Raw genomic sequence first — 24,787 nt, 5'->3', positions numbered from 1 at the left:
AATTTAATGTCAAATTCAGAGCCAGGGTCACTGAAACACCTCTATATTTGACAGGTTAACCAATGAGGTAGAATAGCAACAGCATTAGGTTTAGACTGGCAATAGCTTTGAATTTGAAGACCTATTCTCTCGTAGAGTGGCACCATACAACCCAATCTGTGATTTAGAGAAATAAAGGGTAACAGAGGATAGGAAGCAAAAGACTGAATAATGAGTTGATTAGAAGAATCTGGAGAGTAATAAAGACCTCTAGGAAAACAGACTATGAAGTCCTAAACTAATGAGTGAATCCTAATAGACAGTAAAAGATTTTCCACCAAGAGAAACTATAAGAACAAATGAAGCAGAGTTGGGTGTAATGGTACATGCCTATAATCCCAATTACACAGGAGACTGAGGCAGGAGGATCACATGTTAGAGGCCAGCCTCAGTAACTTAATAAAAAATAAAAGTAACTTAATGAGACCCTAAATAACTCAGACCCTGCCTCAAAATAAAAAATAAAAGGACTGGGGGTATAGTTCAGTGGTAAAGTGCCGCTGGGTTCAATCCCTGATACCAAGAAAAAAGAATAAGTTAAAGCAATAATAACCATATTTGTGAGTAAGGAAATATATAGCCCATTGCTTTCAAGAATATACAGAATATCTTCTAGAAAGTAATAGAAAAATAAGGTTGGGTCAGTATGATGGAATCAGATTACTATGAGCAACTTAAAAGCCAGACAATTTTGATCTTGATAAGCAGGACATAAAGAAAACCCCTAGCTTTGGAACTAAGGGTAAGGATAAAAACAGCTTTAGGAAGATCTGACTGGAGACAGGACATAGGATATATTGAATAATGAAAAGACTGGAGCTGGAGAGGCAGGCTGGGGAGTTCTTATATATATAAAACAGTGGATGGATAAAAGAGATAATCTCACATAAATGAAGAAGGTTTTCGAAATGACTGGTTAGACTAAGATCTCACCAAGGTTCTAAGCTTGGATGACTGTAATAATGATGACATGGTCTCACTTATCATAGAGAAGGGCACGTTTACTTGGGGAAAAGAAAGGTTTAGTTTTAGATATAAAAAATTCTAGGTGATAAAAAGCTATCCAAGGAGAAATGATCGCAACCAACTGAAGGTACCATGTTCTTCTTATAGCAAATGAATCTTAATAACGGAAACCACAAAAATGGGAGAAATAGCTTTAAAAAGATTGCATCTTTAAAAATGCCCATTGACAGAGTTAGACAAAAGTGGAAGAGTTCAAGTAATCACGACTAGTTGGGCAAATTAAAAACAATTTAAAAACTCAAAATCAGAAAAGATTTCAGGGAGAAGGTGGCCAACAATATCAATTACAATAAAAAATCAGAAAGGACAGGAAGAGGGGCTGAGGTTGTGGCTCAATGGTAGAGCACTTGCCTAGCATGTGTGAGGCACTGGGTTTGATCCTCAGCACCACATGAAAATAAAATAAAGATATTGTGTTCACCAATAACTAAAAAAAATATTTTTTTTTTAAAAAAAAGAAAGGACAGGAAGCAAAAGATCATTGTATTAATTTTCTATACTTATCATAAGGAGATTAAGAAAGACATCCCAAAACACTACATATGTACTGTAAATTACACACCATACATTATTTTATGGGTATCAATATATTTTTAGGCTGAAGTATCTTTAGTTCATGTTACTCAGAAGCCTTCTGGACCTACATCATGTATGGTAGATATTCCAAGGCTACAGACATGATTACCATGCTGTCCCTGAAAGCCTTTGGGGAACTCTATGTTTGTTACTACTGTTAGTAAACAAACAAACAAAAAAGTAATTAAAATTACATCAATAAGAAGGCATCTTATAGTAATAACACTACCAGCAGTAGCAAATATTAAAAAAGCTCTTAGTACCATTCAACAGAAGTTAAATTGTCATTGACCACTGGCGATACACTATATAAAAAAACAGGAACAGGAAGTTACAGGTGCACAGAAAGGCCAAGCAGCTGTAAACATTTTGACACATTGCATTTCCTGACATTTGTAGGGCCTAATTCTCAAACATACCAGTGGCAAGGAACAGAATTTCAGCACTCTGCTCTGAAAAAAAGAGGATAAAAGCTGGTCTTCTACAAAGACTCAGCTCTGGATTTAACTCATTTCAACAGACATGAGCTAATACTGAGCTCAGCAGTACACTAAATATCAAATATTCATTTCCAAGTGGTGTAAGCCACTTTCTGATACTTCACACATCACTATTCTTATTCTTTCTTTAGTTATAAACATTTGGACTCCACAGCTACATATAATGAAAATAAAAACCACCTCTTAATCCCAACACACAGAAATGAGTTAGCCGGACACAAGCTCTTATAACCATAAACTGGTTTCCTTCCCCCTACTTAATACGTGAAGACAGCTCCTTTGTCTACATAAGCGGACATATAATGGCACCCATATTTGACTTTAACACCAATAGTATCCCTAGTGAAGGAACAAGTGATTTGCTATCAATTTTTCTATTATAAGCAGGCTGGAAAATCCTTACAAATACATCTTTTGTGTTTTTCTAATTGTTTGAGGGGAAATAAATTCTTAAAAGTAGGTCAAAGACAAACTTAACCATGCCTCCAAGGACGACATGGCCTTTATGGGTATCTAGTGAGTAGCAATTTCACTAATAGCAGCACAAAAATAAACTCCTGAGAAAAAATGCAGAATATGCACATTGCTATACAACCACCACCAAAAACAGACACAGGGAGAAATGTCATTATATTGCCTTGACAATTTGAAATATAAAATAACCTATGGATTTTGGTTACTCTGAAGCTGGAAAATGACATCTCTAAAATACTTCCACATGTGTGTGTGTATATATAAATATATATTTTTTTAATTTTGGGGGGATGGGTACCGGATATATAATCCAGGGGTGCTTTACCTCTGAGCTATGACCACAGACTTTTTTCTTTTTAATTTGAGACAGGGCCTCACTAAGTTGCTTAGGGCCTTGCTAAGTTGCTGAGGCTGGCCTTGAACTTTTAATCCTTCTGTCTTAGCCTCCTAAGCTGCTAGGATTATAGATGTGCATGACCACACCTGGCCTAACTTCATATTTTTAATGTAATAACTTGTGAATAAATAAAAGCCACTATCTGTACACTTTAAAATGATGAAATTTAGAGTATGTAAATTCTATTTAAGAAAAAACACTTTAATATAAGTCTTAAAATTAATGTAGTAAAAGTAATTATCATCATAGGGAATTTCACTAGAGTAAAACAAAACAGGTATAAGAAAATAAAAAAAAAGAACAAATTGAAAAGAAAAAAAGAATCTTTAGCATTAAACAAAAAATTAACCACCAGTAAGGAGACACATTCCCATAATCCCCACCTACTCATGAGGCTGAGGCAGGAGAACTGAAAGTTTAAGGCAAGAGGCTATCTTAAAATAAAAAAGGCTGGGTATGAAGGTTAATGGTAGAGCACCCCTGGATTCAATTGCCAGTAGCACAAAACAAACATCCTGAGAATAATTTTATAGATAGAATGAGAACTATTTTACTGAAACAGGCAGAACTATGAATATCAGGCAAGTTACCTTAGGCAATCCAATATCATCCATGGCATTCAACCACTGAATTACATTATCAGTGTGTCTAAAGTGTAGGCCAGTTGCCTAGAAGAAATAAAAGACCATTAAGTACTATTGGCAAATACTAAATAAAAACTCTCCTGACAGAAGTTTCCTCCTGAGAGTTTACAAGCTCCCCTCAAATTTAAAGTCACTATATTCACATTCCAATACCAAGAAGCCAATTTATACATCAGCTCCTCTCACTTAGGAATCACTCAGAAAACCATCCTGTATACAGTGTGCTTCACAGAATACTGGCTTTGGAGTTTCACAATCCTGGATTCAATTCATGGCATCAACTGGTGACATAAACAAGTCACTTCACCCTTTCAGTCTGTGGTTCCCCCTCTATAACACCTACCTTATATATTTATTGAAAAGATTATGAGATAAAGTACATAAAGCAATTATTGTGTCATATAAAAAATAGAAGTTACCAATAAAATGATAAATATTATAATACATCAATCAGGGTTTTCACATTACACATAAAAATACCCTCTTCTAAACATCTTTTTCTTTTTAAAGTGGTATGGTTTGAACTCAGGGCTGAGAGTACATTAGTCAAGTGCTTTAGCATGGAGCTACATATACCCACTGTCCCTATGTCTGCTGTTTCTGAACAAGATTTACTTTCAAGAGTAAATCCTTACAAAGAGAGGATATTTTTTAAAAAATCATTGCTGTGAAGTTTCTACTCTCCTTTATTATCCTTCTATTTTGTCTAAAGAACAGCTCCAGAGTTGTCTTCAGAATAACTGCTTACTTAAAACTCAATGTGTTTTGTTTTTTGACTAAGAAAAGTTTCTGTTTAAGATATTAATTTTGGTTTAGGGTCTATACCTTCTCTATTTTCACCTGAATTTCAACACACAATGTAAAAATCTTTCTTCACATCATCTGTAGTCTGAGCTCATTATGATGTATGGCCCAATTCTGAGAGTTGACCACTCTTACATTCACCATTAGCTATGCTGTCCTCCGCCATTTTTTTCATACTCATGCTGTTACAAGTAAGAGCTGATGAGCAAAGTCCCTTTAGGAGTTCTGTAGACAACAAAATTTGCTCCTTATCAATATTCCAATTTAGTTTAATAGTCTTTTTCAGGGCCCTGAGTCACAGAAATCAAACCATTTTATTAATTTTAATTTTCTGAAATTGAGTCATTTTTGCATTTAACCTTGCATATTACCTGATATTACAGAGTAATGCTTTTGCCTGAAGTTGCTATGGATTTCTATTTGCCAATAAATCTCAGCACTTGGTTAAAATTAGATTTAAAGAGTAATTTCCTACTGGGCACAGTGGCACATACCTGTAATACCACCAGTGGCTAGGGAGGCTGAGACAGGAGGATTGCAAGTTCAAAGCCAGCCTAAGAAAGGCCATGTTTCAAAATTAAAATAAATAAATAAATAAAATAGGGCTAGAGATGTGGTTCAGTTTTTAAGTGCCCCTGGGTTCAATCCCTGGTACCTAAATAAATAAAAGTAATTCCCCTAATTACTTCCTCTACTTTCCAAGAATGAAAAATTTCATCTAGGATTAGGATTATGAAAATTTCTGGACACACAGCAACATAAGAATTCTACTGGGGCCAGGGTATATAGCTCAGTGGTAGAGTGCTTGTCCAGCATGAGTGAAGACATAGGTTCAATTTCTAGCACCAAAAAGAGAATTCTAACAGAAATACAGAGAGACAAAGTTCTTTTACTACTATATATTTCTTTTGCACTATTTCCTCCATTCTTCCAGGTATTTTAAAGGCCATACTTTATTGGAGCAAACACATCTTACACATACTTCTCAACTGCTCTCAGAATACAGTTCGCTAGCCTTCTTTCTCAACTTTATAGAAAAATCTAAGCACCAAGTAAAGTAGAACTCACCTTGTATCTGGTCTGCTCTCGATCATAGATTTTTTTCAAAGACACCACTTTCGGAGAGAAGAAGTTTCCTAGTTTGGCAAGGTAGACCCCATTCCGAAGCCCTTCCTCCAGTTCTGTGGTGGGTGGCAAACCCTCTCCTAGGCATGCTTCCATCCACCTGCACAAAAAGCAGGAGAGCACATGAAAAAAGAGAAGGCAAGTCAGAAATCTTTCTTAAGAAAGTTTATGCTTAACTTCCACTTTCTCTGAAGTTTTAAATTCAGTATATCAACACTCTCTGGTTTTGTAGTTTGTTTTTTTGTCTGTTGCAATGCTGGAGACTGAACCCAGGGCCTCACAAAAACCTTGTTAGACAAGAGATCTGCCACTCAGCTACACACTCAGTCCTAGCAACTCTTTTAAGACCCATTTCCACAAAGAGCCGTGAACCATTCAGATCTATGAAACAGAGCCAGGTACAATAGTCAGCAACTCTGGCAGCTGAGAGAGGAGGATCACAAGTTCCAGGCTAGCCTCAGTAGCTTACCAAGACCCTGTCTCAAAATTTAAAGGTGGTGGTGGGGGAGTGGCTAAAGATGCAGCTCAGTGGTTAAGTGACCCTGGGTTGATCCCCAGTACCAAAAAAAAAAGAAAGAAAGAAAGAAAAAAAAATCTGCAAGGCAGAGAACTTAGGAAATGCCTGATCACCAATGCCATCTTCTCTACTTTCACTTTCCCCTGCTACACCAATAGAGCCACTGACTCCCCATATCCTTACTATCCCATGAATGGCAGACTCTTTCCTGAACCTTTACTTACTTCCTGAAGAAGTTCTTTAAAAAAAAAAAAAAAAAGTATGACTGAAACCACCATTCTAACTGTTCAAAATCTCCTATCTGTTGCTTATGTTCTTTTTCAGTTTCAGAATTCAGAATCCAAACAGTGAATTTCTCAGTTCAGATTTTGAGGTGGCTTAAGGATTATCAAAACAGACAATTAGCTAAAATACCAAAAGAAATTCCTATGGAAGCAGTAAACAATTCTTGAAGGTGATTTTAAAGGCAGAAAAAAAGGTTGTAAAGAGAAAAGAAAACAAAACTTTATCTTTTCCACTCAAATATTCAGAAAAGCCTAAGATAAAACAAAGGAAGGTTTAGGTACACCTATCTATTTTTTTTTAATATTTATTTTTTAGTTATAAGTGGGCACAACATCTTTATTTTACTATTTTATTTTTATGTGGTGCTGAGGATTGAACTCGGTGTCCCAAGCACGCCAGACGAGTGCTCTACCACTGAGCCACAGCCCCAGCCCCAATACCTATCTATTTTCTAACAACAGAAATGTAGGTAACTAAAATTCCTTTACAGCAATGGTTTTTAAACCACTTTTTAAGCCACATTATCCTATGAATATCTATAGACTGTTCTGCAGAAAAATGTTCATACACTTAAATTTTACAAATAATTTCAGACATTTCATTGACTTTATGAAACCCAGATTAAGAACTCCTAATTTAGGGAAGAATGAAGGAACTTTGGTTTGTGTAGAGGAGAGTCAGGTGAGGGGTGGGGCTGTGGGGATGGGAAGAACAGTAGAAAGAGACAAACATTATTACCCTATATACATGTATGATTATAATAGTGGAGTGACATTGAACCGTGTATAGCCAGAGGAATGAGATGTGCTCCATTTGTGCACTTCATGTCAAAATGCATTCTACTGTAAAATAAAAAAATAAATAAATAAACCCCTAATTTAAAAAAAATTCCACTCAAATTTTATAAGGTTAATATTATTCTCACATTCTTTACCATACTAAGAAAAATGTTTCCAAAACACTGTGTTTTGATTTTGGACTGTTTGACCATTATAATAAAACTTTGAAAGCCAAATGAAAAAAACTCAAGTGGCTCAATGGTAGAATGCTTGCTTGCCTACCATGTGCTAAGCCTTGGGTTCAATCTCCACCAAAAATAATAATAATAATAATAATAATTACTGCCACATAAAAATGAAACATTTATAATGTTTACTGATACACAGACGTTCCCTGTTTTTGTTTTTGCAGTGCTGGGGACTGGAGCATGCACTCTCTACCACTGAGCCACATATATCCCCAGCTCTAGAATTTTAAATTATAAAGCAAATAAAACTGAAAAAAAAAAATCTAAATATGTCATAATCTCCGCCTTCACAAAAATTTGTAAAACACCGAGCCAATAGAAATACAGGCCAAATAACATGTAAATGCATTTATTATTCCATTTATGTTTTACATATTCTTTGTATTAATAAATTGTAGGACTATAGAATATGAATTCATCACACTTTTATTATAAGTTGTTACACTTAAATTCAGAATTCAATTTCCTTTATCAATTCTACCTTTTCAAATTGAAAAAAACGTTCAGAATCTTAAAGAAAAGCAACAACTTTCATTTTCAAATCTATTTTACCCTTAAGGCAGCTAGTATACTGCCTGAAACACAGTAGATACTTTTTTTTTTTTTTTGGGGGGGGGGGGGTATCAGTGATTTAACCTAGGGGCACTTAACCACTGAGACACATCCCCAGCCCTTTTAAAAAATTTTGAGACAGAGTCTCATTAAGTTGCTTAAGCCCTTGCTACACTACTGAGGCTGGCTTTGAACTTGTGATCCTCCTGCTTCAGTCTCCCAAACTGCTGGGATTATAGGTGTGCACCACCACACCCTCCATCCCACCCCGGCTCAACCATTTTAACTTTGAGATAAGGTGTCATTAAGTTGCTGAAGCTGGCTACTGGTAGGTACTTTAATAAAGGCTGGATAGACCTGTGAATAGAACTGATACTTTTCTAGTTGTTTCCTATACCCAATGTCAGAAAGGGGAGGGAAAAGAAACAAGTTTTCCAGAGGAGCTGCCAGAGTAACTAAATTATATACCAATTTGCAACAGCTACAAAATCTGAACTATCCCTCTTCAAGAGCCTAAAGACCAGAAGAGCAGTATTAAAACAATGGCAGTTGTTGGTAAGAAAAATAGCAGTAATCCAAAGACATGTATCATATAATTTTCTTTCCAATATTTTACTGCTAAAAAGGATATGGATAAAATCATTCTAGCAAACAACTGCTGGCAACCCCACATCTCAGGGGACAATCAATTCAGGTTCCTATTAACCTGAATGATAGTCTAAGCCAAAAACAGCCCTCCAGCATATAAACACACAAAGAAAAAATTATTTTTTTCTCAAAATGAGAATATGTAGGGAAGACTATGGTAAAAGGCACAATAGATATTTTGTCTTGAATCAGTGCCAGAAAGAGTTACCAGTGAGACCCTCAGCAACACAGATCCCGTCTCAAAATAAAAGGGCTGGAGATATAGGAAGTAGTTAGGTTCTTCTCTGAAATTATCAGATTAAAATTTTTTTAAAAAAGGAAGCAACCTAGATGCTCTTCAATAGAGAATGGATAAAGAAACTGTGATACATATACACAATGGAATATTACTCAACACTAAAACAGAATAAAATTATGGCATTTGCAGGTAAACAGATGGAGTTGGAGAATATCATACTAAGCGAAGTAAGCCAATCCCCTCCCCCAAAAAAATGAATGTTCTCACTGATAAGTAGATACAGATCCTTAATGGATTGGCGGGGGGGGGGGGGGGGGGCGGGGGGGGCATGGCGTAGGGGGAGAATGAAGCAATTTTGATTGGGCAAAGAAGAGAGAGTGAAGGGGAGGACATGGGAGTAGGAAAGATGGTGGAATGAGATGAACATCATTACCCTAGGTACATGTATGACTGCATATGTGGTACGACTCTACATCGTGTACAACCGGAGAAAAAATTGTGCTCCAGTTGTGTACAATGAATTGACATGCATTCTGCTATCGTGTATAACGAATAAGAATTTTAAAAAAGAAGGCAGTCATTTCTTCTGAAAAAAATTATTAATGTGATTGCTATTTTATAGCAATCAGATTAATAATTTGACTTGTAACTTTTCTATAGAGAGGTAGAATTCTTTGCACATCACATAAAAATCAGATCAGAACTGTGACCTGATGGAAGTAGATAAGCAGAGGAAGAAAGCTAGAATAAACAGGCAAAATACAGAAGGTGGCCTCCAAGTCACCACAAGTGTGGCTCACCCTCCAGTAAAAATGCCTCACAATGGAGTACCACCTGGCTTGTTTATAAAAATAAGTTAAATCAGGATAGAATACTTAGAAAAAGTAGGGTGCCATACTATATAACTTCAATGTTAACTTAATCACATAATCACAAAGTACAAGAGCCAGAAACCAAATGCACTTCTAGGGTAAATCCCTTTGATTTTGTTTCTTCATTTTTGTTTTTAAATATAATACAAACCCATTAAAAAATTATTTAACATTTCTCAAAATTGTATGATTATTTCCCATGTTATTATCTAGTTTCTGAAGAGTTTTAAATTACATGAAAATCCCACCAAGTGCATAATCAGTCACCCTTTGTTGGCCATTTATGTCATTCACAAATGTTTTGAACCATTAAATAATCAATATTGCAAGGAATATCATTGTGTACAATGTTCTTCTATATTTAGAGTTAATTCCTTAGGAGAGGCCCTAAGAAGTATAACTCAGCTGGGGAAGAGGGGGTGTAAGCTCAGTGGTAGAGCACATGTGTGTGGGCCCTCCAGTACTAAAAAATACATACAAATATGAATTATTAACTTTTTTTTTTTTAGAGAGAGAGAATTTTAATATTTATTTTTTAGTTTTCGGCAGACACAACATCTTTGTTTGTATGTGGTGCTGGGGATCGAACCCGGGCCGCACACATGCCAGGCAAGCGCACTACCGCTTGAGCCACATCCCCAGCCCCAAATTATTAACTTTTTAAAAGTGCTTTTTTATTGCCCCAAAGCCTACCCCAAAGCTGTACCTCATTTGCACAATCTCATTTACAAACAAGAATGAAGTTTATTCAAGGCTACCTGCTAGTTAAATGGCAAAGGTGGAGTAAGAAGACAGATTTCTCCTTTAAAAACCTCCTCACTATACCAGTGTGGTTCTTACCTTATCACGGTAAGTCCCTAACAGACTGCATTCCACAGGGTTGATTAAATGGAACAAATTTTCAGACAACCCATGCAGAAAAAGGCTGCTCCACATTCTGTCCACTTACTGGGGTTCTAAGCATTTTAGCTTAATTATGAATATACCACCAATTCTTAACTCAGATGCAAAACCATCTTATAAAACATAAGCATTTAATTCAGTTTTATAAATACATTTAAAAATAAATCTCAGCTGGGCATGGTAGTACACACCGTAATCCCAGTGGCTCAGGAGGCTGAGGCACTAAGAAACTCAGTGACACCCTGTCTCTAAATAAAATACAAAATAGAGCTGGGGATGTGGCTCAGGGGGCTGAGTTCAATCCCTGGTACAATCAATCAATCAATCAATATATTCACAAAAGAAAAAAAAATCATTGGCCAATCCAATTTTTTTTAATAACCATATTAAAAACCATTTTTTATAATGTATGGACCAAAGATATAATGTGACCAGCACTGGCCATAAACTTAGAAAGACCTAGATTTATATTCTGTCTCTGGCACCTATAAAGACAGCAAGCCATCTACCCATCTCTTCACCTTCCAAACAGTTTGCTGATGAAAATTAACACTGCAAGTAAAGCAGAAGGTAGTACAGTGCTTGATTGGTTATTGAAAAAATACTTATCCAGTCCCTCCTCCTCTATGATGCAGGCACGTCTGTCAAGTACAATAATTTCAGATCCTTCAAGTAGTATTCAAAACTAATAGTAGCATTTCCCCACAGAATATTTAGGAGGATTAAGGAGAACACAACAATATACTGAGAATAGTGCCTGATGCTCAAAAGTTTACCTGGGCAGGTCATAGTGGTGTATGCCTGCAATTCCAGCAGCTTGGGAGGCTGAGACAGGAGGATCACAAGTTCAAACCCAGCCTCAGCAATGGCAAGGCACTAAGCAACTCAGTGAGACCCTGTCTCTAAATAAAATACAAAATAGGGCTGGGGATGTGGTTCAGTGGCCAAGTGCCCCTGAGTTCAATCCCTGGTACCAAAAAAAAAAAAAAAAAAAAGGTTACCTGGTACTACCAGGACTGCAGGACATGACTCCCTGATCCTCATGTCTTTCTAACTCATCTCTGAACATTCTCTGACTGAACCCCAAGTTCCAAGTATGGTCCAACCAGCCCAAAACGGAAGGGGACTATCACCTTCTTCATTCTAAACACTCCAGAATCACAAACAAATCCTCAGATTAAATTATTTTATTAGACTTTTCCACTCAACAGAAATTCTTATTTTTTCCAAGAAGAGCTGCTTTAATTCTATATTAAAACCTCACTTGTAGCCAGGTTCTGTGGTACACACCTTAATCCCAGCTACCCAAAGGCTGAGGCAGGAGGACCATAAGTTCAAGGCCAGCCTCAGCAATTTAGGAAGGAATTAAGCAACTGAGGGAGACCCTGTCTTAAAATTAAAAAAAAATAAAAAGGGTTGGGGAAATAGCTCAGTGGCAAAGTAACTCTGGGTTCAACTTCCAATACCTGCCCCCTCCAGAAAATGTTCTTAGAATATCATACAGAGTGACGACATCAGAACACTTACATGTGACCAGGACTCTCAGCCACTGCCAGAAATAGAGCTTAGTGCAAAACTCATACTTGTGAATAAAGTGGAGAGTAGAGTTCTTAGTTCTTCTCACAAAGGATATAAACACTCAACAATTTCTCCTCCTGAGTTTAACCCCAAAACTGTTTTAGCAAATCTAACTAAAATGCAAATTATTTTTAAAGTGATATAAGATCTGAAACAACTACTGAACAGGAAAACAGCAACATCTGAATAGTTCATTTTCAACATAAATAAAACTTCAAACAATTTTTTTTTTTTTAAGCCAGCACAGTGGCACATACCTTCCAGCTACTAGGGTAGCTTAAGGTAGGAGGATCAAAAGTGTAGTCAGCCTGGTACACTTAGGGGGACTCTGTTCTCCAAATAAAATAAAAAGGGCAGATACATAGTTCAGTGGTAGAGCACTTGTCTAGCATGTGATCCGGAGTTTGAACCCAGAACTGGGGGGAAAAAAATCTAACACCATATAGCAGATATAATGCTACATATACACATTATCTCACTTGATGTTTGCAACAACCTTTTAAGTAGTAGTATCATTCTTATTTTACAGATAACTGGAGTTCAAAAAGTAAAATAACCTGTCCAAGATTACTCAACTAGTAAGCTCACCCTCGAACCTAAGTTGATTTAATATAATACTATATATAATAACATAATATATAATAATGTAATACTACATATTATTTGACAATATAATTTGCTATAATACACCACCTCCTTTAAAAATATTAACAGCTACCACCTACAGAAAGCTCAATAACAAAAGCTCAAGCTCTAAAAGAGGGTTCCTGAGGTATCCCACAGTGCAGCATATGACCACATTGACAACCCTCACTCTACCAAGCAGAGAGAGAGAGAGAGAGAGAAGCCTATTAATAGGTTGAGCTGACAGAATTAGTGTGAAAAATGAGTGCCTAAACAAAAGCCTATCTTTAATATAATTATCTAAGAATCTTACTTTCCTTTTATATTTGGTCTGTTTTTATAAAGTTTTGTTTATTTATACATCTTCTAAATCAATTATCAAAAAAAATAAAATAAAATCCAGTGACACATATTCACTCAGGAAACATTTGTGACTCCTCTGGGCAACACTTATCAGTGAAGTGATATGTGCTAAATAGCAGTCCCTTATCTTCAAGGAATGTACTCACTGGGAACAGAGATGCTTAAACAACTAGTTACAATAGAAGATATTTGAATTCGACTTTGCAAGTTAGATAAAAAATAGGGAAAGGAGACATCTAAGACAATAACAGCAAAAACAAAGAGCAAAAAAGTATGAAATCAAAGAGCATACTCTGGGAATGACAAATCAATGTAGTAGGGGACTAGGTGAAGATGTATTTGGACTATCAGTATTTTATCCTGCAGGCAGCAGGAACCACCAGAAGTTTTCCAGATTAGTGGCCTGGTCAGATCTGAGAATTAGAAGTTTAACTAGGACAGAACCATGAAAGACAGATTCAAAGGAGAAATATTATACAACTATTTCATAAACTCAAAAAATAATAAGGTCTTTGAGGCAACTACAGGGACAAAAAAAGGATAAGGAACAATTACAAAGTTAGAATTCATCCCAACTGACGGTCTGATAGGTGGAAAAGAAGGAGGGTAGTGAGGAAAATGGTTTCATAGACAACTGGAAAGGTGTGGGGTTTAGCTAACTCTTGATCTCACATTTTGCAATTAACATGAGCACTAAGTGGATTAGAGATTTAAATATAATAGAAGTGTGCATTTCTATATATGAATAGTTGTGGGAAAGAAATTTATTAAACACTGGAAATCAGAAAGAAAAAGATAAATAAAATGGCTATTTAAATTTCTGTAAGGCAAGTTTTATTTATTTATTTATTTTTGGGGGGGGGGTTGGTACCAGGGATTGAACCCAAGGGCACTTAACCACTGAGCCACATCCCTAGCACCCCTCCCCCCACTGGCGATGCTTTATTTTAGTTGTAGATGGACATAATACCTTTACTTATTTATTTTTATGTGACACGGAGCATCAAATCCAGGACCTCACACATGCTAGACAAGCCACAACTCCAGTCACCCCACCAGCTTTTTTTATACTTTATTTAGAGACGGGTCTTGGGAGTTGCTTAGGCCCTCACTAAGTTGCCAGGGCTGGTTTTGCCTCTCCACCTGTAATTAAAGCAAGTTTTAAAAACTAAAACTTTTAAAGAACTGGGCTAAGGATGCAACTCAGTGAGAGAGCCCTTGTCTAGTGTGAGGTAGACCCTGGTTCAATTCCCATCACCACAAAATAATAATAATAATAATAATAAAATAAATAAAAGGCAAGGAAAAGAAAGAAACTGAAGGGGGGAGGCAACATACAACAAAGAGCTAACAAACTCCTATAACCTTTATATGTAAGCTATATATATTTTAAAACTTTTATATGTATTTTTAAACATTTTTAAATATTCAAAATAAATGAAAAGACAAGGGCTGGGGATGTGGCTTAGTGGTGGAGCACTTGCCTAGCAGGCATAAGGCCCTGGGGTCCACTTCCCAGCACCACTCATTAAATAAATAAATACTGAAAAAAAAAAAAAAAAAAAAACCAATGACAAATAAAATCACAAATATTTCCTTTGAAAAATAGTCTAGAAACAAATAGACAACTCATAAAAGAAGAAACAAATAATCACATGAAAATGTCTCAATCTTACTACAAATCAGAGACATGCAAATTAAAATAACAATATAACTATCTTCAGCTATCAGATTACCAAAGGTTTTTAAAAGAATACTTTATTATCCAGTGTGTGTGGAAAACACACATTCTTACACTTCCAGAAAAAAATCTGGCACCACATACCATCTACAGCAAAATTACAGAAATTTCTATATAAGGAAAAGGAAAACGTTTTATTTTTAAAAACCGACTTGGTGGCTGGGGGCATGGATGACTAAATAAAAGATAATGCCATTAAACAAGACTGGGACACCCACAGAAGAAGATGATGCCATTGAACAAGACTGGGACACCCACAGAAGTAGAGGATGATAAATTCATGACTGAAACATATTCAGCTTGAAATGTCAAAAAGACATCTGGGTAATAACATCCTGCAGGCAGTTGGAAATACAAGTGTGAAACTCAAGAGGAAAACCTGAGTTGGAAAAATGGCACCATTTTCAAATCTGGAAAGGAGATGAGATCCTCAGGGAAACAAGTTAAAGAGAAAAATATCAAAGACAAAAGACTGTGTCTCAAAGACACCAATATTTGACAGATGAAAGTCACTGTGGTAGGTAAAATGAGAATCAGAGGAGAGTCACATAATGGCAATCAAGGAAGGAAAAAATTTCAAGAATCTGGAGGACAGTCATCATCTTTGAATGCTGCAGAAAGACAGGTAACAGAAAGAAAAGAATGTGGCAAATAAAATGGCCTTAGTGGGCTGGGGATGTGGCTCAAGCGGTAGCGTGCTTGCCTGGCACGCGTGCAGCCCGGGTTCGATCCTCAGCACCACAAACAAACAAAGATGTTGTGTCCGCCGAAAACTAAAAAATAAATAAATAAATATTTTTTTAAAAAATGGCCTTAGCTTCAAGGAAGCAACATACACACAGGTCCTCTAAATAAAATTGAAGAAATATGAAAAACAAATAAAATGAGAAAAAGGATGTGGCAAATAGGAAGTTCATCTGTAACCTCTGTAAGGGGAGCCTCAGTGGAGTGGTGAGGGAGGAATCAGAGTACAGTAACTAGACAAGTGATCCTAAGTAGAAAAATAACTAGATGTGGGGAAGGAGAGAGAGCAAGTACAATCTTCTTTATCAAGTTTAAGAAGGGAAAAAGAGTTTTCTGGTATGCCATCTGAAGTAGTACTGCAACCACAATGTAGAGTTTCATAAAAAGCTCATTGGGGATAAGCACATCTGTAATTCCAACCACACAGGAGGCTAGGGCAGGAGGATCACAAGTTTGAGGCCAGCCTCAGCAATTTAGCAAAGCCCTAAGTAACTTAGCAAGACCCTGTCTCAAAATTTTTAAAATAATAATACACAAAAAGGACTGGGGATGAAGCTCAGTGGTAAAGCACCCTTATTCAATCTCCAGTAACAAAACAAAAACAAAAACCTTACTGAGAAGCAGGGTTTGGTGATGTACTCCTATAGTTGTAGCTGCTCAGGAGGCTGAGGCAGGAGGATTCCAAGTTTTAGGCCAGCCTGGGCAATTTAGTGAGATCTTGTCTCAAAATAAAAAGGGCTGGTATGTAGTTCCATGGTAGAGGACTTGCCTAGCATGTACAAGACTTTGGGTTTAAACCCCAGTACTGGGGTGGAAGGTGGGGTACACATTCTTATTGAGAAGACCAATAAGAGAGCTCAAAGCTTAACTCTCAAATACTATAGAAAATGTAAAGGCCAAGACCCAGGATATAAAAGGCATTCCTCCTCATCAGCAAAGGCTAATCTTTGCTGGCAGGAAACTAGAAGATGGATGCACTTTGTCTCACTACAACATTCAAAAGGAGTCCACTCTTTACCTTATATTGAGACTTCGTGGTAACACTAAAAAAAGGAAAAAAGTCTTATACCACTCCCAAGAATGAGCATATGAGAAAAAAGGTTAAGCTGACTATCCTAAAACACTACAAGGAAGATGATAATTGCAAAATTAATCACCTTGTCAGGAGCACCCTTCAGAAGAATGCTGATAGAGTTTTTATGGCCAGTCACTTTGACACACATTATTATGAAAAATGTCTGGCTTATTGTTTCAACAAACCAAAAGACAAGTAATTGTGCATGAGTTAATAAAAGATATGACCTTAAAAAAAAAAGAGAGAGAGAGAAGAGAAATTAGGGGAATGGAGAATGGGTTAGTCTGAGATGGTGGCATGTCAAAGGGAAGGTGTTTTGTTTTGTTTTGTTTAAGTATTTATTTTTTAGTTTTACGTGTACACAATATCTTTATTTTACATTTATGTGGTGCTGAGGATCGAACTCAGTGCCTCAAACATGCTAGGCGAGCACTCTATCACTGAGCCACAATCCTAGCCCTGTTTTTGTTTTTAATGGCTGTAGAAGAAGCACATATTTGTACAGCCTGTAAAAAAAGAATAAGTAAAGGAGGTACCTAAAATACAAGAATAAAAAACAGGGCTGGGGTAGAGCGCTTGCCTAGCATATGTGAGTCACTGGGTTCAATCCTCAGCACCACATTAAAAAAAAAAATAGTGAATAAAGTAAATGCATTCATTGTGTCCATCTACAACTAAAAATATTTAAAAAAAAAAAAAAAAAAAAAGACGACGACGAAGACAAGGTTCTGATGAGCAGAGAGGTGGCAGCTTGCTACAGAAAGAAACATACCCCTACTTCTTCCCTGAGAAAAGAGGGAAGGAAATAAAAATGAGCAAGAATAACATGTTATCTAACTGACCCCTCTGACCTTCCATTTCCTGACTGTAATTCAGTACCAGGGTAACACCTAACTTCATAAAGTTGTAAGGATTAAATGAGATATGTGAAGCACTAGAAGGCTCTAAACAATGTTAGTCATATATATGTGCATGTACACATGAGTGTGTGTGCCAGATCCCCAGAAATAAACCTACCTCTAGAGTCTGACACACAGAAATTTACATAATACCTGTCTACCTTGTCCTGCTGATAACATTTCTCAAAGGGAGTAAAAACAGGGTCCTACCCACTCTGCCTCAGCAAAACAAAGAAATAACTATACTGAGAAGGTAAGCCTTAAAACAAGCCCAGGCCAAAGGCATATGTAGAAAAGAACTGGGTGGGAATCTGAATTAGGGGTCTGTGAAGAGGAAACCAGCTGAACGAGTTTTGCAGAGCACATGACTTCAGCGGTTTCCCTGCTCTGCAATACAGAAGCGGAACATACCAATGCCGGAACTGACTCTCCAAGCCACTGAGATTCAGTTCCTCCAGGAACAGCTCCTCTGCTACCACACCCATCCCTCAGTGCTTTCACCCTTCCCCCAACGTCAGGGTTACTCTATGCTAAAAAACTCCCAAATTTGGCTGTCTTCTCCCACAATTGGGACTCCACTAAACCACTAACACACCGGAGCACCACCGAGGTGGTGGTGCTAGCGATTTCAATATTGTGTGCAAAGTGCAAGTCTTGAGAGGAAGAAATGCAGAATACTCATTCTTCATCATATGATTCTTCATCATACCAGAGAGAATGGTATTTAGGCCTGGAGGGACTTTATGGTGGTGACAGAGGAGAACATATCACTCCAAAGAAGAATGTGTAGACCCTTTGGGGATTTGAAACAGGAAGGAACGCATAGCTTTGAGTTAAAAGATCATTCCGAGCTGTATGGATTAGGAGGAGCCAGTGGGGAGAAGAGGCACTAAAGAAAGTACTGCAGTAATTCAGGCAAGAGAAGATAAAAGCTTCTATTTCAACCCATCTAGCAAAATGAAAACTCTCAATAACATCAATTTTAAAAGAAATTTCTAAGTATCAATTAAACAGATTTGAAAAGCTATAGGGGGACAGGTTGTGGCTCAGTGGTAGAGCGCTAGCCTAGCACGGGTGAGGCACTAGTTCAATCCTCAGCACCACATAAAAATAAATAAATAAAATACAGGTATTATGTCCATCTACAACTAAAAATATTTAAAAAAAAAAACTACAGGAATAAGTAAAAAAACAAAACAAACAAAACCCCAGAAACAGTCTTTCTTCTCTTAGGTAATATAACTTCTGTGTTTATTTACACCTAACACAGGCCCATCCCTGAGCAAACCATTTCATTACTAGCTGAATTAGGTAAGGGTAAGTCTTCTTGCCAAAATTAATGTCTAGTTATTATCCAATTTCAATAGGGTCCCTGAACAATAGAATGAGACAGAAATTATTACCCTATATACATGGATGATTACACTACTGGAATGACTGCACCATGTACAGCCAGAGGAATGAGAAGTTGTGCTCCATTTGTATATAGTATGTCAAAATGCATTCTACTGTAAAATAAATTAATTAATTTTTAAAAATAGAGTCCCTGATCTTATTAATCACTAGACTTTGGTAATGTGAATTGTACATTAAAAACAGTTGAATTTTGTGATATGCAAATTAGGTCAATAAAGTTTTTAAAATGTTAACAGTTAATAGGATTAACAACTTACACCCAGATCAAGACTTACAGATCCAGAGTCTAGCAAAACATTACCATGTCCATTCTGTCTACCTATCCATCTCTGTCTCATTTAATATACATCATAAAACATGAAAGATCTTTTAATCCTAAGTGGAAAAAGAAACTGCTGAAATCTAGATGATAGCTAAGTCTCTGCAGATCCAGACTGGTCATTTTGAGCAGCTCTTATAAAAGACGTAAGTCCTCTACAAAATGGAAGACAGGTACACAGGTCTTTGCAAAGGCAATCCTCTGCTAGAGCCCTGAGGGGAATCTCTTGACATGCAAGTATATATCAAAAATTTAATTTCAGATCCATTACTTAGACTGTATTAGGCAGAGCCCTCTAAGGGTCACAGCATATTAGGAGAAAAAATATGTACAAGACACTTACACTATGAAAAATTATAATAAAGATAAATAGAGGGGGTTATAGAACACAAGAGAGGAGCATCTAACTCAGAGCTGGGTAAGGGCCGGTATCCAGTTAAGTTTCTTGAAGTAATACTAACTAAATTATCATCATAGGTCAATACTTCAATATACAGTTCAAACTTTAAAAAGTATGAAAAGATATTCACGTAAAGGAAGAAAATAGGGCTGGGGATGTAACTGAATGGTAGAGCATTTGCCTAGCATGTGCAAGGTCCTGGATTCATTGCCCACACTGCAAAAAAAAAAAAGAAAGAAAGCAAAAAAGAAAGAAAGAAAGTGGGAGTCAGGAAGACTTCACAGAGTGAACAAGTAAGAGTGGCACGTACAGCAGATATTAACTGACTACGGAAAAAGTCCTACAAAGCAATTAGTGGACAAAGCAATTAGTGATCAGGGTGAGAAATTTCATTGAGTGAAAGAAAGGTACAAGAGTCACACCCATGTGAATGAAGAAGTGAATATAGGAAGTTTTCCTTGAAGGAAGACATGGGTCAATAATCAGAACAGTTTAGAATTAACAGAGTATATCTTTAAAAAAAAAAAAAAAAAAAAACATTTTTTAGTTGTCAATGGACCTTTATTTTATTTATTTATATGCAGTGCTGAGAACTGAACTCAATGCCTCACACATGCTAGGCAAGTGCTCTGCCAATGAGCCACAATCTCAGTCCAACAGAGTATATATCTTGAATGGATGAGAATGTTTACATGCTGAGAAGAAACAGCCAAACAACACGTATGTTAAGTCACACTGGAAAAAGAACCCTAGAAGACAAGAAGGACCACAAATAGAAAGCCAAGTATTAAAAGGAAAGAGATTTCTCCCACTGCTAGAGGGAAGGAGGCCAAGATGGCATGTTAAATGAATTGTGATATATATTTTTAAGGCCCAAATTTGAAGAAGTTTGTAGAGAAAATTAGGTCAATGAGCCATTGACCTTATCACTGTAGGAAGCTAAGGATGGAGTTGTATATTTAATAAAAGTAGACATTGCTTATCAATTCAAATATTACCTTCAAAAATCACCTCCTCCATGAAATCTTCCATTATTTACCCCTGGAAATAATCCCTTCTTTCCCCAAAACTTTCTATAAATTTTCCTATGGCAGGTATTTCTTTACCTCCTAAAACAGCAATATGTCAACATATGGGTGGAATTATTTTCTAATTTATTTTTGAAGCATGGTGCTCTAACTTGGAAAGATACAAGCCATCATTCTCTCTCTTTTTATTTTTATTTATTTATTTTGCTCTTAATATTAGTTTTATCATTGCTCATTGAGGCATTATAAAATGTTTTAAAATAATATAATTGAGTTATTAGTGTTTCACAATCACAGATTTATTGAAATATTAATTCATAGAATTAACTATGGGATTAGCTATTGGGAAAATATGTGTGAAAATTATCATGTAAAGGATAACATTATGAAAAAAAATCTTGAACCACCTATACATTACCATCGTTCTCTCTCAAAGAACATACTACTCCTGGTCTCAATTCTAATCAAATAAGAAGAAAAATAATCATAAAATTATGCCAAGTTCTTATCACTTTACTACTGCAGTTACAATACCCACATTTCATACAACTTTGTGCTAATTCAACAGAACCATATTCCTGAGCATCTACTTTGTGAAAAGCACTGTGATAAGAGTTGCTATTGGGCCTAGCCCCATGGTACAGAAAGGCTGAGGGAGAAAGGTTCAAAGTTCTAGGCCAGCCTGGACAACTTAGCAAGACCCTGATTCAAAACAAATTAGAAAGAAACTACGAATAAATAGAAGACCAGTAGAGTAAAGGGAAGAGAAGGGGTGGGGGAGGAGGTGAGGGAAAGGGGAAGTACTAGGCACTGAACTTGAACAAATTATAATCCATGCTTGTATGTCAAAATGAATCCCGATATCATGTATAACTATTATACATTAATTTTTTAAAAACTTTTTTTTTTAATAGAAAGAGCTGGGGATATATCTCAGCAGTAAAACATACCTGTACCCAAAAGGAGGGGGTGGGGTGAGAGATACTATTGGGTACCAAGAAATAGAAAAAGATAGTCCCAACTCTTAAAAAACACAAAAGAATATGTAAGGTAGGCTTTTGCTTTCTCTCCCATACAATTTCAGCTTCTCTTGCAAAACCCAGTCATAAAATAATCTTTTCCTCATCTAAACTCTCACACAGTGACAGTTTGCATCACTTCTTTAGCAATCATATATATTGCCTTGTGACATTTTTTACTTTTCATTCTTTACTGCTAGGTAAATTTTCTAAAGTTTATGCTCCATCTGTCCAATTAATCTGGAAACCTCCCAATGGCAGGACTAGGATATAGTTTTGCATCTTTTCCAGTTCTACCAGGATGTTCTGAATAATAGAGAAACTCCAAAGTGTTTTTACTTGTTTTAAAAATAGTAATTTGTTTCACTGAAGGCATTTTCCCCAATTCTTTAATCACATCAGAAAAAATGAATAAAGGAATACTATCAAGTCATTCAAATTAAAAACAGCTATTAACTATGCAGAAAAAAAAGAAAATAAAAACTTACTTTTAAATAACTTGAGAAAATACTTAAAACATAATAATAACTTCCCATTAAAACTACAGTCAGTTCTGCTACATGGATTTTCCCAAAGCAGCTCATTTTTTGGCAATTTCTTGTTGTTATTAAGTTCTTCCTCATATTAAGCATATTCATATTACCTAGTTTTGTTTGCCTGGTACCACACAGATGATAAACTGAATCTCTCTTACATTCCACAGTAATATTAAATATTAAAGAACAAGTGAAAAAATTCTTATACTGGCTGAGAGGCTGAACTTCTGAGATTCAGATTCTATGTTCCCTCTAAATCTTGTTTTCTCATTAAATAGCCTCAGTCCTTTCAATTATTCTTTATAAATCACAATTTATAGACTCTTCATCATCAGGATATGCTCATCCAACCTGCTCTCATTTCTAGAGCAATAGTCAGGTCTCAACTAGCGGACCAACACCTGATCAGATCACTGATTAGAAGTGGCTCTTCCGATTCTATGTTGAAAAGGACTCTGATCTATCAGTAGTGTTGGCTGCAGGTAGAAGGAACCAACCTCAGATACACCAGTCCTGCTCTAGATTATCAAATTCCCCTTTGTGTGTATGGTACTAGGGATGAAACCCAGAGCCTCCCAGCATGAGGCAAGTACTCTACCATATGCCCAGCCTTCAAGTTCCCTCTTAAAGTATGGCCTCCAGAATTGAACACCAATTTCAGTCAGTTTTCTCATGAATTCAGAAGGCACTGAAAACATCTCTTTCTTTGCTGCAAATATCACATTTCTATTAGTGGTTAATAAACATACCATATTTCTTTCATTTTCTTTTCCCATTAGTGCTACCTATCCTGTAATTAGACATTTTTTGAACCCCAATGTAGAAATTCACATTTATCACAATACCTTTAAAACTATCCATTTTAGGGTATTTAAAAGCAGAATCTGTGGGCTGGGGTTGTGGCTCAGCAGTAGAGCACACCTAGCACGTGTGAGGCCCTGGGTTCAATCCTCAGCACCACATAAAAATAAATAAATAAAGGTATTGCATCCAACTACAACTAAAAAATAAATATTTTAAAAAATAAAAACAGAATTTGTCATGCAATTTATTAACGATCTCTTCAGCACCCCAAAGTCAAGTCCCACCTGGATCAACATATCACTGATGCCTTCATATTTCCCAACATTTTATATATAACAACATAACACATGCCAAAGATCTTTTTCTTGAATTAAAAACCTAATACTTCTTTTTGAAAATAAAATTCAAGTTCACCTTTTTAAACCATTTTAAAGCATGCAATAGTGACTTTTAGTATATTCACAATGTTGTAAGATCATTACAAATTCCAGAACACTTTCACCACTCCCATTAAGCAATCATTCCACCTAGCAGCTTTATTTGAATCTAGTTTATTCAGCCAGTTACAATTATCATTATTGTTGTTGTTGTTTTTATTATTATTGTTTTGGCAGTACTAGGGAGTGAATCCAAGGCCTTATGCATGCTAGGCAAATGCTCTCCCATTGAGCTGTATCCCTAGCCCGTTATGAATCTTAATTACATTGTAATCTAGTTCATATTTATCCAACCCTGTCTGCAACAGTATCATAAGACATGCTTTCAAATGCCTTGTTACAATCTAGACAGTACTGTGTTTTTCTCTTGACTCACAAATCTGATGACCATGTTCAAAAATAAATAATAATGTGACATGGTTTCTTAAGGAGTCCACGTTTTCTCCTAAGCATCATTTCTTTTCTCCTTAAGTGCTCATAAATTATATATTTGACCATACTCTAAAATTTTGCCAAGTTTTTGTTTTGTTTTTGTACTAGGGATTTGCCAGGGGTCCTTTACCACTGACCTATATCCCAGTCCTTTTTAATTCTTTTATTTTGAGACAGAGTCTTGCTAAACTGCTTAGGGCCTCACTAAATTGCTGAAGTGAGCCTCAAACTTGCAATCCTCCTGCCTTAGCCTCCCAAGTCACTGGGATTACAGGTGTGCACCACTGCATCCAGCTTTTGCAGGAAATTATTAAAAAAGAAAAGATAGATGTCAGAATTTGTAATATCTATTTTTCCTTTTAAATAATTACTACATTTGTATTCTGTTTTAAAAAAAAAAAAATACTCCTGTACTTTAGAGTGGGTTTTTTTAAGTTTTTTAAAATATTTATTTTTTTAGTTGTAATTGGACACAATACCTTTATTTTATTATTTTTATGTGGTGCTGAGGATCGAACCCAGGGCTCTGCATGTGCTAAGTGAGCACTCCACTGCTGAGCCACAACCCTAGCCCCTGTACAGTGTTTTAAAGATCACTGACTACGTTTAGCAATTACATCTAACAAATTAGGGCTTTAATATAAGCTATTAAACCCAGAAAATATGAGAACTCAGTGGAGAATTTTAAGAAATTACAAAACACTGAGTATGGTGACACATGCCTATAATCCCAGAGACTTGGAAG

The 24,787-nt window shown here is 36.2% G+C and overlaps 1 protein-coding gene across 2 annotated transcripts in view; it reads right to left on the bottom strand.

The window, feature by feature from the left end:
- The window catches only part of Iqgap1 (IQ motif containing GTPase activating protein 1), a 107,112-nt gene that overhangs the window by 65,047 nt on the left and 17,278 nt on the right, over positions 1-24,787 (bottom strand). Inside the window, exons 3-5 of one of the 2 annotated variants that reach the window (XM_071608601.1) lie at positions 5,529-5,685; positions 3,603-3,680; positions 2,061-2,093 (exon numbers count right to left, since the gene is read on the bottom strand). In XM_071608601.1, coding sequence (XP_071464702.1) covers positions 2,061-2,093; positions 3,603-3,680; positions 5,529-5,685 — 268 coding nt within the window. The remainder of the gene's footprint in view (positions 1-2,060; positions 2,094-3,602; positions 3,681-5,528; positions 5,686-24,787) is intronic. The other variant, XM_027920063.2, reaches the window with a different exon arrangement.

The sequence above is a fragment of the Marmota flaviventris genome, chromosome 2 (assembly GCF_047511675.1).
Source record: "Marmota flaviventris isolate mMarFla1 chromosome 2, mMarFla1.hap1, whole genome shotgun sequence".
In the NCBI taxonomy this organism is placed as follows: Eukaryota; Metazoa; Chordata; class Mammalia; order Rodentia; family Sciuridae; genus Marmota; species Marmota flaviventris.
The sequence above is the reverse complement of the archived record's forward strand: the minus strand, read 5'-3'. Positions and strand labels throughout refer to the sequence as shown.